The sequence below is a fragment of the Aythya marila genome (genome assembly GCF_965140915.1).
Source record: "Aythya marila genome assembly, chromosome: 22".
Classification (NCBI taxonomy): domain Eukaryota; kingdom Metazoa; phylum Chordata; class Aves; order Anseriformes; family Anatidae; genus Aythya; species Aythya marila.
In genome coordinates, this window is record NC_139063.1 from 3,736,551 (window position 1) to 3,750,493 (window position 13,943).

At 48.4% G+C, this 13,943-nt stretch overlaps 1 protein-coding gene across 10 annotated transcripts in view; it reads left to right on the top strand.

The window, feature by feature from the left end:
- The window catches only part of RPS6KA1 (ribosomal protein S6 kinase A1), a 41,358-nt gene extending 32,756 nt beyond the window's left edge, over positions 1-8,602 (top strand). For all 10 annotated transcript variants that reach the window (XM_082777438.1, XM_082777443.1, XM_082777445.1 and 7 more), the window contains 16 exons: positions 522-628; positions 1,226-1,263; positions 1,386-1,528; positions 2,088-2,158; positions 2,412-2,500; positions 2,720-2,784; positions 3,801-3,903; positions 4,208-4,335; positions 4,835-4,960; positions 5,423-5,512; positions 5,775-5,933; positions 6,150-6,311; positions 6,930-7,006; positions 7,155-7,272; positions 7,704-7,841; positions 8,155-8,602. In XM_082777438.1, the coding sequence (XP_082633564.1) occupies positions 522-628; positions 1,226-1,263; positions 1,386-1,528; positions 2,088-2,158; positions 2,412-2,500; positions 2,720-2,784; positions 3,801-3,903; positions 4,208-4,335; positions 4,835-4,960; positions 5,423-5,512; positions 5,775-5,933; positions 6,150-6,311; positions 6,930-7,006; positions 7,155-7,272; positions 7,704-7,841; positions 8,155-8,277 (1,737 nt within the window). In that variant the 3' untranslated portion in view covers positions 8,278-8,602. The remainder of the gene's footprint in view (positions 1-521; positions 629-1,225; positions 1,264-1,385; positions 1,529-2,087; positions 2,159-2,411; positions 2,501-2,719; positions 2,785-3,800; positions 3,904-4,207; positions 4,336-4,834; positions 4,961-5,422; positions 5,513-5,774; positions 5,934-6,149; positions 6,312-6,929; positions 7,007-7,154; positions 7,273-7,703; positions 7,842-8,154) is intronic.
- The last annotated feature ends 5,341 nt before the right edge of the window (positions 8,603-13,943 follow it).

Genomic DNA, 13,943 nt, shown 5'->3' on the forward strand with positions numbered 1-13,943 from the left:
GGGATAAAAAACCTCCAACCTGCTGCTAGCCCACAGCTGGCAGGAGGAGAGGATGTCTCAGGAACCCTGTCCTCTGGCAGAAAAGCACCAGCACAGAGGCAGCTCTCACCTCCTCAGAGGCTTCTGCCGAGCATCACATTAAGAATGAAACCAAGCACGTGCCGTGTTCTGCTGCGGTGTTGTCTAGATGTGTTGTTTCACTGGGACAGGGTGAGGACACGAAACGGGAGGGGCAGCAAGTTGTGCCAGATGAAGCCAACTGGGAACATAACCTGGTTAATATAAACATTGAGGGGTTTTGTTATTTTTTTTAAACTGTCTGCTACCTAGCAACCTTGTTTGTTTGAGTATTGATGCTCAATTGATGCTCTAGGGTGGAGGGCAAAACCTGTGAAACTTTGGTCTGAAAAAGCAGAAGGGAGAAATATGGGTGTGAAAGCAGCTGCCTGGGTGCAGCTGAAGTGGTCCTGCTGCCAGGGTTATAACCCCGGTGCCTGTCTGCTTCCTCTCCCTTACCACAGGTCATGTTCACGGAGGAGGATGTGAAGTTCTACCTAGCAGAGCTGGCTCTGGGACTCGACCATTTGCACAGCCTGGGAATCATATACAGGGATCTCAAACCGGAAAAGTACGTGTGGCACAGCTGAGCCAGGGATCCGAGTTCAGTCCCGAGCCCGCTGTCAGAACCCAGCCTTGTTCTGCACAGCCAAAGCTGACTAACGCCCCCAGGCCAACCAGATGGGAGGCAGCAGAGCAGATCAGCAAGGCTCTTGCTCCTCACATCAGCAGTTACGGCCAGGAGCACTGTGGAGGCAGCATGTGTGCACCACATGTCTGAGCATTAATCCTGAGCCAGCTCTGGGCTCCAGCTTAAGCAATTGAGAGCCCTTGGAGGGAAAAGGCACCACACGGGGCCTCTGAAGAGGTGCATAGCAGCTGCATGACTCGGTTGTTCTTACCTGGGATATGTGGGGGATCAAAGGTGCTGTAACCTGCTGCCTCATTTGTTCAATGGGAAGTTGAGTGTATAGAGAGAAGGGGGCTGCTTTCTCCTGCTTATGCTTTGGTGATGGAGTTTGAAGTGCTGGGGTTGGAAGGAACAAATAACTTTCTTCTCTGGAGTTCTAGGAACATCTCTGATCAGCCTCCAAGGCATGTGCTGGTTCTAACCAGGCTTTTTGCAGATAATAATGTTGTTTTGTTTTGTTTTTCATCTATGTTGCAGCATCCTCCTGGACGAAGAAGGACACATCAAACTCACAGGTAAAGCACTCCACAAAAACACTGTGCTCCAGCAAGCCTGGTTCTTAATACAGAGCTTTGCTTCGACCTCTCCACTCTGTCAGAGCAGATGGGTACATGCTAATGGTTTTTCTCATACGTAGATTTTGGCTTGAGTAAGGAGGCTATTGACCACGAGAAGAAAGCCTATTCCTTCTGTGGGACGGTGGAATACATGGCACCAGAAGTCGTGAACCGTCAGGGCCATTCCCACAGTGCTGACTGGTGGTCCTACGGGGTCTTAATGGTACGTACCAAACCGTGCCTTCAGAAATCTGGCTGCTCAGCAGCTGCTCAAGAGCTCTGAAATCCCCTTGCATGATTCTGCATGTCTATGAGATGTGCTGACCTGGGGATGTTCTCAGCGCTCCCTGGAAGGACGCTGTAACAGGCTGCTCAGGCAGTGTGGGCTCGCAGCCAGGCATGCCCGTTTCTCAGGGGATGCAAAGCTCCTGTGGCTGTCCGGGTGCTGGGCTGTGCAGCGTGGGGTGCACGTGTGGGCATCCGTGTCAGCCCCAGTGCCGGGCTGGTGGTTGCTGTGCGGATCTGGTGCCACCATCTGGCAGCTGCTGAATCCAAGGGCTCCTAGGAGCAGGCGCTGGCTTGAACATATCCCTGCTACGAACTGATACCAGGCTCCCTTCTGAGAATATGATGTCTGCTATCTTACTTCAGAGCTAGGCTTTTGATCGCTTACAAGGCTTTTTCTAGCTTTGGAGAATTCCCTGCTGAAGGTGTAACGAGATCTGTGCAGCCCTCAGACTTGCTCATACGTGTGACCTCCCCTTGTTCTCTTTCCCTCCCAGTTTGAAATGCTCACTGGCTCGCTGCCGTTCCAGGGGAAGGATCGTAAGGAGACAATGACCCTCATCCTCAAGTAAGAGGAGTTTCTCTTCCGTGTGTGTATAAAGAGGGCAAGCTTGCTGCTCTTCCTCTGAGCATGTTGCAGTTTGGGGCTTCTCACAACTTAATGGCATTACACCGCGAGTGGTTTGGTATCAACAGTTAGTTTGAAGGGTGCAGTATAAAATGCCAAACAGATTGTTGTACTTTCAGGGGTGGAGGTACTGCAGTTGGCTTGTGGGTTGACTTCTTTAAACCTGCAACTGATTGCATAACTTCCCCTCTAGAGCAAAGCTGGGCATGCCTCAGTTCCTGAGCTCTGAAGCACAGAGCCTCCTGCGAGCCCTTTTCAAAAGGAATCCAGCCAACAGATTAGGTAAGACATTTTTTGTTTCTGAATACACCTGATGCTGTATCTGGGCCTCTCACGTCCTAGTGGGTCAGCAGCATGTTTGCACTTGTGCTGGGTTAATGGGCTTGGTTCATTACAGCCAGGTTCCCCGTAATACCTGGTTGTGTTGCATACGTGCTAATAGCCTTCGCCTTGCTGGTGGTCCTGATTAAACATTTCGTGCTCCACGGGTGTCTCTTTCAGGTTCTGGTCCAGATGGGGCAGAAGAGATAAAGCGCCATCCTTTCTACTCCACTATTGACTGGAATGTGAGTATCAGGAATTCAACAGCAAACTTCCACGCCACACAGCACCAGTGCTGCGCCTCTCTTGACTGGAGTAATTGCAGTTCTGCTGCTTGCAGCCTCACCAGCCATGGCAGCGCTGCCAATCTGTGTTCCCATCTATTTTAATTATCCTTCCTGAAACTACAGTGCTGTTTGCCATGCAAGTAACTGTCTCATACCTGAGTTGCCTATGATCTCAACCTAAATTTCCTGATTTCTCAGAAGTAAGGTGCAGGTTATAGCTGGGGTTTGGCACAACAGGAGTTGCCTTGCATGGAGTAGGAAGGACTCAGGGAAACTTTTCTGGCCAGGCGATGCGTTGTTCTGTACAGAGAAGCAGGGCAATAACTGAATCTGCATTTCCCAGTTGCTTCTGGCCAACTCCCTGCTTTACCATGGAATTTTATTTCTTCCCTGTTTTCCCTTACTTCAGAAGTGATTTTGAAGAGCAATCTTTTAATGCTTTCGAGGCACCCAGCAAGCTGCTAGAATGAACCTCCAGCATTGCTGTCAAGCTCATTTCAAATTTTTGCTAGAAGAAGCAATTTAAAAAGGATACTCGCGGAGGTGCTGGGATATGGATGTCCTCCTGGGGCATTTCCTCTGGCTGTCCCTGGAGGCACATGTGACAGCAAAGCGTTAATGGTGGTTAGGAAGCAGTAGAAGGGCCTGGTGAAGTAAATACTTCATGGATACTGCTTTTGGAGTGGGGCCAAGTTGCACATAGAAGACTTCTTTTTTTTTTTTTTTTTTTTTTTTTCCCTTGAATGCTGTATTGTGGGTGGTAGAAATTCATAGTATTTCTCCACAAACTGACTCAAAAGTACCCTCCTGGCAAAGAAGTCATCTCCCAGACTGCTGAGCTGTAGTTAAATACAAAGTCACGAGGCTGCTTCTGGTTCTGCAAAGTCTCTTAGCCTCTCATTCCTAGCAGCTCTTTGCACCCTTCTGAGTGCACTGACCTGTCAAAGCACTTTCAATCTGCCTTTACTTTGCAGAAGCTGTACCGAAGAGAAATCAAACCTCCCTTCAAGCCTGCAGTAGGCCAGCCTGATGACACCTTTTATTTTGACACAGAATTTACATCACGTACACCAAAAGGTTTGTATGAGTTCATGCAGCCAAAGCTTCCTGTGTGGAATAATACTGTACGGATTATTATGGGACTGCCTATGCCGTTAGCACAAGGTTTGCCTCCTTTTAGTGCTGCCTGCTTCAGGTAGTGGCAGCAGTGAGGAGTGCTAGCTGTAGACATGCAAAGTGTTATTGGTGAGCTCAGAGCTGCGTGGTATGGCTTTTGTCTGGAATAACCTCAAGAGGAGCTGTAGCTTCTGGGGAGCAAGGGGAAGGCTTCTGCTTCCACACGGCCAGCCCTTCTTAAGTTTTCTTTCAAATCCTGTTGCAGATTCCCCAGGCATCCCCCCTAGTGCAGGGGCCCATCAGCTCTTCCGAGGCTTCAGTTTTGTGGCGACAGGATTGATGGAGGATGGCAAGGTGAAACCTGCCCAGCCCCCTCTGCACTCAGTGGTACAGGTAAAAAGTGGGACAGAGGAGCAACTGTGCTGAAGCTTCAGTAACTCTGCAGAGAACTCCAGAGGGGGGTTGCAGGACCCGTGTGCTGTTTGGAGCAGGGCTAAAGGAAAGCCTGCGACCGTGTTATTCTGTTTTGAATTCTTGCATCCTGTTGTTCTTTCTTTTCTATCGACTGTCATGGGCAAAGGTCAGCAGGGCACTTCGAGTCTGTTTGCTTTCCTCTCTCCAGGCGGACCCGTGCTAGTGGGAGGTCTGTGCAAACGCTTGCAGGTTGCAAGGTGCCACAAAAATGCACCATGCTAGATGCAGATAGCGTTAGCCTACTGACCTATATTTGCCTTGTTCTCTTCTCCTCCCTCTTCCCAGCAGGGAGGAGAAGCTGTGGGATGTAGCAGACAGCAGTCTGTCAGTTTGCTCTGCGTTGCAGTTAACTCATTGAGTTGCACAAACTGTTCCCTGAACTCTCCCAGCTCATCTGCTCTCCATTCTCCTGTTGCAGCAACTGCACGGCAAGAATGTCCAGTTCAACGACGGCTACGTGGTGAAGGAGGCAATTGGTGTTGGCTCCTACTCAGTGTGTAAACGCTGCATTCATAAAGCAACCAACATGGAGTACGCAGTCAAGGTTTGAGATTCACACTCTAAATTGAACTCCCCTGGTAGATTTCTGTTCATCCCCACAATGACCAAAATAATACCAAAGAATAAAATTGCCTTCCCTGCTTGTGTCGGGCCTAAATGTATAATTTTTGTGCTTGTATACTGCACAAGCTTTTTTTATCTAGAAGTAGTGGGGAAACAGCGTTCCCCTCTCTCACGGAGGGAGGACAGCTCTTGCCTTTCTTTGCAAAGCTTGCTGTGGCTATGCCAGATCTTAGCAGATAACCTAGACATAAACTTTGGGGTCTGGGGACACAAAACCATTGAAGCAACTGGGGGATTTCTTGCACTTATTGCTACAGAGGGCAGGGGACAGGGAATAGATATAGTACTATATATCTGCAGCACTCTAAACATTCAGCTGCTTTGCTCTGTCCTGGCTGCTTCCCCATCCAGTTGTTGCTAATGCTTGTCTGTACTCGTGCAGGTTATTGACAAGAGCAAGAGAGACCCTTCCGAGGAAATCGAAATCCTCCTGCGATACGGGCAGCATCCCAACATCATTACCTTGAAAGATGTGAGTGTAACTTGAATGACTTCTCATGTATATGTTTATATGTTTATGAAGTGCAGACCAGTCTGCAGGGCTCAGAATGCAGCTCCAGCATGGGCAGCCCAATGGCACTGCTCCTTGTATCACTTTGGGGTGGGGAAACATCCACGCAGTACAGATCCCACCGCTGCACTGTGGGCTTCTGTCTGCTTCTTGGTGGTAGAAATACAAAAGGGAAGCTTGTGAAGCAGTTTTTGATTAACCCCCTCCATATTTGCTTTGCTAGGTTTATGATGATGGGAAGTATGTGTATCTGGTGACTGAGCTGATGAGAGGAGGGGAGCTGCTGGATAAAATCCTCAGACAGAAATTTTTCTCAGAGAGGGAGGCCAGTTCGGTCCTGCACACGATCTGTAAAACGGTGGAATATCTGCATTCTCAAGGGGTGAGTATGGTTACATCTGTTTTCCTAGGCAGCTGCCGGGCATTGCACTGCACTTCCTCTCCTCCAGGGAGTAACTGTGCCTGTCAGGACTATTGTTTCTTGTGTTGCTGTCTTGGCAAGCCAGATGTGGGGCCAGAGCAGGGGCTGAGTATCTTGATGCAGCTCCAGCCCTATGTTTTCTTGGGGTATGAGAATGGCACTTTCTTCTCTCCGCAGGTAGTTCACAGGGACTTGAAACCCAGCAATATTCTCTATGTGGATGAGTCAGGGAACCCTGAGAGCATTCGCATTTGTGACTTTGGCTTTGCCAAGCAGCTAAGGGCTGAGAACGGCCTTCTCATGACTCCTTGTTATACTGCAAACTTTGTGGCACCCGAGGTAAGCAACTTATGGACTTCAGTGGCTCTCACTTCCCTCCCCAAGACTGTTCTCTTTCTGCACAGATAGGTCTAACTCCTGCCTGTTTTGGCATATTAGGTAATAATAGGTAATTACAGAAATAACAGCACTTGGAGTACTGAACAAATGTGGGGGCTTCAGCGCAGTTGCAGTGCAGTCCTCCAGCTTGCCCTGTCCTTACCTCTGCAGCTGCTGGGGGCTTTGCTTAGGGCAGTGAGACTTTAAAATCCAGTGATTTTTGTAGGCTGCTTCTCTTCCTGATTAACTGACCTGTCAAAAGAGGTGGGGTTATTTTCCCTTTGTGTGTCTTGGTGTGGAAGAAAGAAAAAGCTGAGAAGCAATGGAACATACATGCAGTGTCACCACATCGTAACTTCTTTCCCGCTTGTCATTTTGATGTGGCTGGGGGGTTTCCTCTGTTCCATGAAGCCAAGGTCTGATGGGAATGCTGACCTTTAGTCCCTGACTTAGCTGTTCAGTAGGGCTTTAGAAGCTTTGCATACAGACTACATGCAGGGGTCACGCCGCTCTTTGCAAGCTGATAGGAGCTCAACGACAAGAGCTAAACACTTTTTCTCCTTTGCTTACTCTTTCCAGGTACTAAAGCGGCAAGGCTACGATGAGGGCTGTGACATCTGGAGCCTGGGAGTTCTCCTTTACACAATGCTTGCAGGGTAAGTGCCTCCGTCGTGTTGGAAGGCAACAATGGAGACCGATGCCCTTGCCCTGAGCCGTGCTCTCCTCGTGGATTACTGCTACCTGGAGTCCCTCCTTGACCTGGGTACAGGACAGTAACTCACACGCTTGTTCTCTTCTCCTCAGCTGCACTCCATTTGCAAACGGGCCCAGTGACACTCCGGAAGAGATCCTGACCCGAATAGGCGGGGGGAAGTTCTCTGTCAGTGGAGGCAACTGGGACACTATTTCTGACTTGTCCAAGGCACGGTTTGATATTCAGCTGCATCACATTAAAGGGTTGGGGTCAGGCACGGCCAGTTGCTGTGAGGCGAGTTCAAAGCAGGTTGGGGAGGGAGGGCAGAAGGGAGAGGAGAAAGGCAGCGGCGTAGCTTCTACCCCATCCACAGCTTCCCCATAAACAGCTCAGCAGTGTGCCTCTGCCTGCTTTGTTCTAGCTCTGGTTGTGAATATTTGCATGCAGCACCAACCTCATGCTTGAGCCATGCTGGGTTTGTTGCTGTGTTATACCTCCCAGGCCCACTGGGAACATATTTTATACAAAAGGGGATTGATGTCTGGGGTCCTTAAACTTGGCCTCTGAATTTAAATCCTAATTTGGGAGCAGGTGGGTGGTATTTTTTCCTTTAAAGTGTGAAGTCTTCTCAAGTCTGACTTTCCAAACAATGCCTTTAGGATCTGGTATCAAAGATGCTTCACGTAGATCCTCACCAGCGCCTAACAGCCAAACAGGTCCTGCAGCATCCGTGGATAACTCAGAAGGACAGCTTACCCCAGAGCCAGCTGAATCACCAAGACGTTCAGCTTGTAAAGGTACAAAATCTGCGCTGGGTTCCTCGTGTACCTTGGGCTCTTTGGAAAGCAGTTGTCCTGCTAAAACCTTGGTGATAGCATTGTGGGCAGAGCAGGGTGGAAGGTCGTAGAGCTCTGGGCCAGGAGAAGCAATACAGAGCTTTTTTAGCAGGAAAGCTTGGGAAGAAGGTTCTTTAACTGCATGTCAATAAGGGAGGGAGATTTAAAGGAAAAAGAAATGCTGCTGGCTTTGTTTGGGGATGTGGCAACTCTGCTCCTTCATCTTGTAAAGCCTCTTCAGCATCTGAATGACTTCTTGTGCCTTCTCTCCAAGGGGGCGATGGCTGCCACCTACTCTGCACTGAACAGCTCCAAGCCAAGCCCCCAGCTGAAGCCCATCGAATCTTCCATTCTGGCACAGAGGCGGGTGAAGAAGCTTCCTTCCACCACACTGTGAAACCGGGGCAGCCTGCAGCAGCGCGGTGCAGTGCGGTCACCAGACTTTGCACGACCTACTGAAGACGGGGGGCAGGAAACTGGGTAGTCAGTGCCTGCAAAGGAGCTCCCTCGAGGACTTTTTCTCAAATCCACGTCAAGGCCAAGTGCCTTCCGCCCCGAAAGACTTGTTCCTCCTTGTGTGGACTGATCTTTGCTGAGAGAACTTCACTGTAAAACTTTTTTGAAGTGTAAATTGTCAATTTTTAAAGACATCCATCTGTGTATATGAGAACTAGAATGTATAACTGATGTCAAGTGGCACTAAAAAGCAGCTCTGATTCACCCTTTCCCGTGTAGGGCCAGATACTTGTTGTAGCTACATCATTTCTTGGAATTGATCTGTTTCAACGCCAATGCAGCTGGAAGACTACAGAATGTTTGGGTTTTTAGGCTTTGGGTTTTTCCTCCCTTAAAGCTCTGGCTGCCCTTCCCAAAGTCAAACTTGCAGCCTCCCAGCCAGCAGCACTTGTGTTTGTAAAGACCTTCCCCCCCCTCTGCCTCACTGTGCGTGTTCAGAGTGTAAGGTCGGTTTTCAGACTCAGTTTCTTCCTTTTCCTTCTGCCCTCCCCTGGGCCACGCAGCAGTTCTCTGAACAAAATAAACCCCGTGTTTTCCAGACCCTCCTGTAGATGCTCAGATCTCCGGAATACCTGCTAGGTTTGGCTCATCCCTTCCCCCTGCCCTCCTGTCTTCATGTGAGCTCATCCCAGGGCTCCCTGGGGATCCTGGCGCCCAGGCAGGTGTGGACAACAAAGAACCTTAACCTCAGCAAAGCTGGGGCTTTGGGCTGGCTCTTACCCTCGTTGGTTTTCCTTTCACTCTGCAGGAATCTGTGAAACAAACCATCCTTTTTTTTAATTTAACTTTGTTCTACAGCTGGTAACTCAGGGTTTCTTTCTGAACTGTACAATAAACGTGTCACTCAGTTGATGTTATTTTACTGACTGACTTCTAGCTGCAGAATAAGCGACCCCAGCCCTCTCCCCCTGTCATGTGGGGATAATGACTCTTGGCTGCCTCTTGGGAGAGCTGCAAAGCTTTTTCATCTGGCCCTGTGATGAGAAAACCAGCAGTGCTGTAGTTGGGCTGCGTGTTATGCCACCTTCCCTCAGGTGCAGTACGTCACTTTGCAGCGGGAAATAACTAGAATTAATTGTGGAATAAGGCAGTAATCAACATGAAAGGTGGCAGGATGTGGGCTGTGGAGGGGAGCTTCTCTCAGGACATTTTAACATTCATAGAAACCAATGCTTGGAGGTAAACTGTGCTAAAAATGTATTCCAGACCCGTTCTCACTTGCAGGGAATTGCTAGAACTCTCCTGGCTCAGTGGTGGCTGTTCCTCGGGAGGAGCAGGAGAACTATGAAGACTGCAGGTGCTCAAGAATGCGACCGAAGTCAGTAAATGTTCTCATGAATTTCTCCTACTTTGGCCTGGTCATATAATGAGAGGGGACACTTGCTTGTTGCTTTGTCCTTTTGCTTAGTCCTGGTTGACTCTAAAATGGAGAATTCAAAAAAAATCTCTAAAATGTACAGCTTTCTTCTTCCTCCTCCACCCTTACCCAGGCAGGTCCTGTTTTACTCTGGAGCAGCCAGCGAGAGGCTGCAGTAGGGATTCTTTCAATATTTATTCCAAGTGCTGTCCTAGTGCCCAGTGCCTCTGAGAGGAGAAGGCCAGTGTCAGTGCGTGCTCCATCCCCTCACCGGGATTGCTGCAGCCCCCAGCAGAGCTGGATTTAATGCTTTAAGGCTGGATCGATGCCCTTGATCTGCCTGTGCTGGGTTTACTCTGCTGTGCTTTGGGAGTCAGCGAAGATAAATTGATGGAGTGGCATCTGTTGTAGCAGAGGTGTTTGCTCTAATACACCCAGTGGTTTCCTTGCATCAGAGGGGCTTGTCGGGGATAACGGGACTTTGTGCTGAAGGCAGCAGAGCCCTGGCTGCGCACGTTGCCTTCCCTTACAATACCTGCTCCTGGCACGGCGCTCGTACTGCTGCCAGTGAACCTGCCTTACATTTACCGCTGTGTGCTGACTGGTGCCAGTGGCAGCAAATGTTGGGTACCTTAAACAAGCGCAGTCGCTAGAAATGGCTTTGTGTGGAGCCTGGCTCAGTCTCTGTGGGTTGAAGCAGGCACCGCAGGAACTTTTTGGGCTGTTTCCTTTTGCCCTGTTTTGGGCTTCAAGGGCTGGTCTGAAGCAGTCGGATGGCAGCGCTGGTCAGGACAGTCTCAAACCAAACGTTCCCCCCTGCTGGAAGGGTAGGCTGCATGTCTGTGTGAAACCATACGTGTCTGAAAACCAGCCAGGAACAACGCTGCGCCCTGGGCGTAATTCTCCCTGTGGTATTGGTGCTGTGAGGCCAGCTGGGGACAGCTCCACGGTGTTTAGGAGACCAGGGACAGGGGCGCTGAGCCCTGCGGTCACAGCCAGCTGTCCCCTGGGCCCACCGGCACCACAGAAGGGCTGCCCCTTGCTCTCCGGGCTGTTTTTAGCCACGTTGTTACGAGCGATCCTTCTGTAAGTTAAAAACTAAGTTTTAATTTTTAGCTCCAAATCAACAAAGTGCTGTTACTTTTTTAATTCCAGTGCTCAATAAAAATGGACTTGTTGATCTTTCTGTGTATGAGAACTGTAGGCATTTGTATGGGCCCCCCTTTGTGGTTTTCCCCTGACAGTATTAAACCTTCCCCAAAATACAGCTGGGACCAACTGCTCTCATCTTAATTGAGATTGCGTTACTTGGGCTGCAAGTGGGGCCTGCGCTGAGCTGGAGTTCTTAAACCTGGTGGGGAGAAGCCAGCAGATGCCTTGGAGAAGCCCAAAGGGCTGCTCTCACGAGAGTTTGAGGCCATTCAGCTCAAACGTGGGTCAAAGAGGATGTGCAGGCTACCTTCCTTCTCAATTTGAACAGGGACAGCGATGTGTTTAATTTTCACACACAGAGAAATCTTGAGAAGGAAAACTGCTTGTGTTATTTCAGGTGTTTAATAGGCAACTTGACCTTTAAGATTTCGTCCTGTACGTCTATACGAAAGCTCAAGGGAGCAGAAATCCTAGAATCCAGCCTCCGATCGCTGAGTCTACCTGGAAGTATCGTGTTAATCCACAGACAAGGAGCCTGGAAATAATGTTGAGCATCTCTCTTTGTATGACTCCAGCTTTTGTATAAGAAAGGTTAAGCCTTCTGATTTGGGGGCATAAATCAGCGATGTTCTCTGTTGTAAAAGGTTGACCCAGCTGAGAGGCTGTTTTCCTTCTTCCCACTGTGTAAAGTAGTCGTGCCTTCCTCTTAATGCCACGGGACTGACCTCTGTCAAATTAAACAGAGCATAAATAAACGTATTTTGGCCTGAGAAATATTCCCATCATGAGTACTCGGGCTGTCTTGACAACTGAAGGCCGGTAACTTTCCCAGCAATTGTCCTTTTTTTTTTCATGAGATCTGCATTTTAAGCGTCAGTTTGGCCGATGCAAATATCAAGTCCCCACCTCCAAGTTAGTCCAGATAATTCTAACTTTTTTTTCCTGCATCTTTTGCTGTCTGTAGATGGGGACACAAGCCTGGGGACGGTGCAGCTGGTGGCCTCCGGGGTGCCACCACCTCCTAGTGGCAGCCCCTGCCGCCTTCCCAGAAAAGCAGGGGCTTCGGAAACGCTCGGTGGCTGTCAGCCTGTGTGACGGTACATGGGGCGGATGCTGCGCTTTCATGTAATATTCAACAATTTAATCCCCTTTTAAAGCAAAGACAACATTTAAAGTATATCAAGGTCTTCTTTTGCAAGTACACAGGGGGCTCTGAATAAAACCTTCATTCATGCTGTAAAAGCTGGAGGTCCACTGCCACTCCATTTTCTTGCCTCTGGTTATTAAAACATCAAGCTGTCTGACTACTTAAGCTCAGCTAACTTGCTGCCTTCCTCCTTTTGTGCTACACTGGAACACCTGCCATTAATACTAATTCTACTCCGGAGAGAAACTCCCTTTCAGATATGCTTGTCTGAAAATAAATTGACATGTAAAAGGTCTCTTTTGTCAAGAAGTGCATGTAAAGTGCTGGGGTAAGAAGCTGATCGCTTACAAAAGGAGCCACCGACTCTTTAAATTATGAGTGTGAAGGGGGTTATAAATGTTAAATATGGGGGGTGATGTTGTAAATGGGCCGACGTGATATGACTAGAGAAGAATCACATAGCTGCATCCTCTGTTTGTTATTAGACTTTAAGCTTTGGGGTGTTTTTTTGCCTAAACCTGTGGCAGTAAAAGTGCTGCATTGTCTCAGGGTGAATAGCTGGACTCTGTAGGAGCCCATTTGGAGAAAACTTTTTTTTTTTTTTAAAGAAAAAGTATTATTAAGAACACCTCCCTGCTTTTTAAGACACGTGACAAAAACTAAGAGTGTTGGTGACGAGTACTTTGATTCAGATGTTTAATGAGCTGCGAGGCTTCGCTGTTTTTCCTGGGACAAAAATTTGCACCACTTTCAGTTAAGAAGCAGCAGAAGAATCCTTGGGTAGTGTTTATTCTGCCATACAGGCAGCAGCGTGAGACAGCACAAGGTAAATATTTTCATTCCTGACAAAAAGAAAGGTTTTCTTTGTGCTCCTCACACCCTGTGGAGTTTATGGCTCTCTATTAAGAGAACATTTTGAAGTCTGTTCTTCGGGTCAGGCTTGGGAGTGGAAGGATGCTGCTTCAAAACCTGCTTTGATACTGACAAGCGGAGTCCGTGGTGGCGGTGGGAGAGCGTCACGCTGTGCCAGCGTCCTGCCAAAGCTGTGAGCAGCTCCAGGATCCCAGGGCTGCCGACGAGGGTTCAAGTCCCATGGCGTGGGCCTGGCTTTCAGCTGCTGCTCGTTGGCTTCTTAGGTCTTCTAGCGAAGAAATGTTTCACTTCGTAATTAAGGACAAGCTGAAAGATGTTCAGGGTTGGAAGAACAAAAGTGAAATGTGCCAATTACCCAAACCCTTCTAGCTGAGCTGGTGTCACTTCTGGTTTATCAAACAAGCACAGACTCTCGTGTGATGAGTAGCTCCTATGCTGTCTTACTTTTAAACAGCAGATGGTGTTAGAAACCTATAACAGGTGGAACCTCTTCAGTTTTATGAGAGATCAGAAGTAACAGCAATTCCTCCTTTCCCTAGGGGTAGTTCCTTCAGGAGATAAACAGCAAAAGCTGGCCATGGACTTGGGTATTTGCAGAGAAGGAAAAGCTTCTGAATCGCACATGTTCATATGAAAGAAAGCAATTCAGGTTTGACTTACTCTGGTTACAATAAAAGGAACCTGGCAGTGTTGTTCATAATTCTCCGTTAGCACCTCTAAAAGAGAGATGTAGCAGGGGGAATGAGCTGTGTTTGCTGGTGTGCCTCAAAATCCTGCTCCAATCTGCCGTAGTCGATTGGTTTCTTGTATATGATAATAGCACTTCACAAGCTTAAAGTGTTTTATAAACATTTAATTACTGCAGCATTTGACTCAAAGCCAGAAATCTCTCATTCATCTGCATCTTGCAAGGTCTGTGAAAATGATATTCAAATTACAGAATTACACCAAGGGTTGAGTTCAAACTTCACTTACAGAAGCCTCCGTTAGCTGAGATTTGTGAGCATCGCTTGTCTTC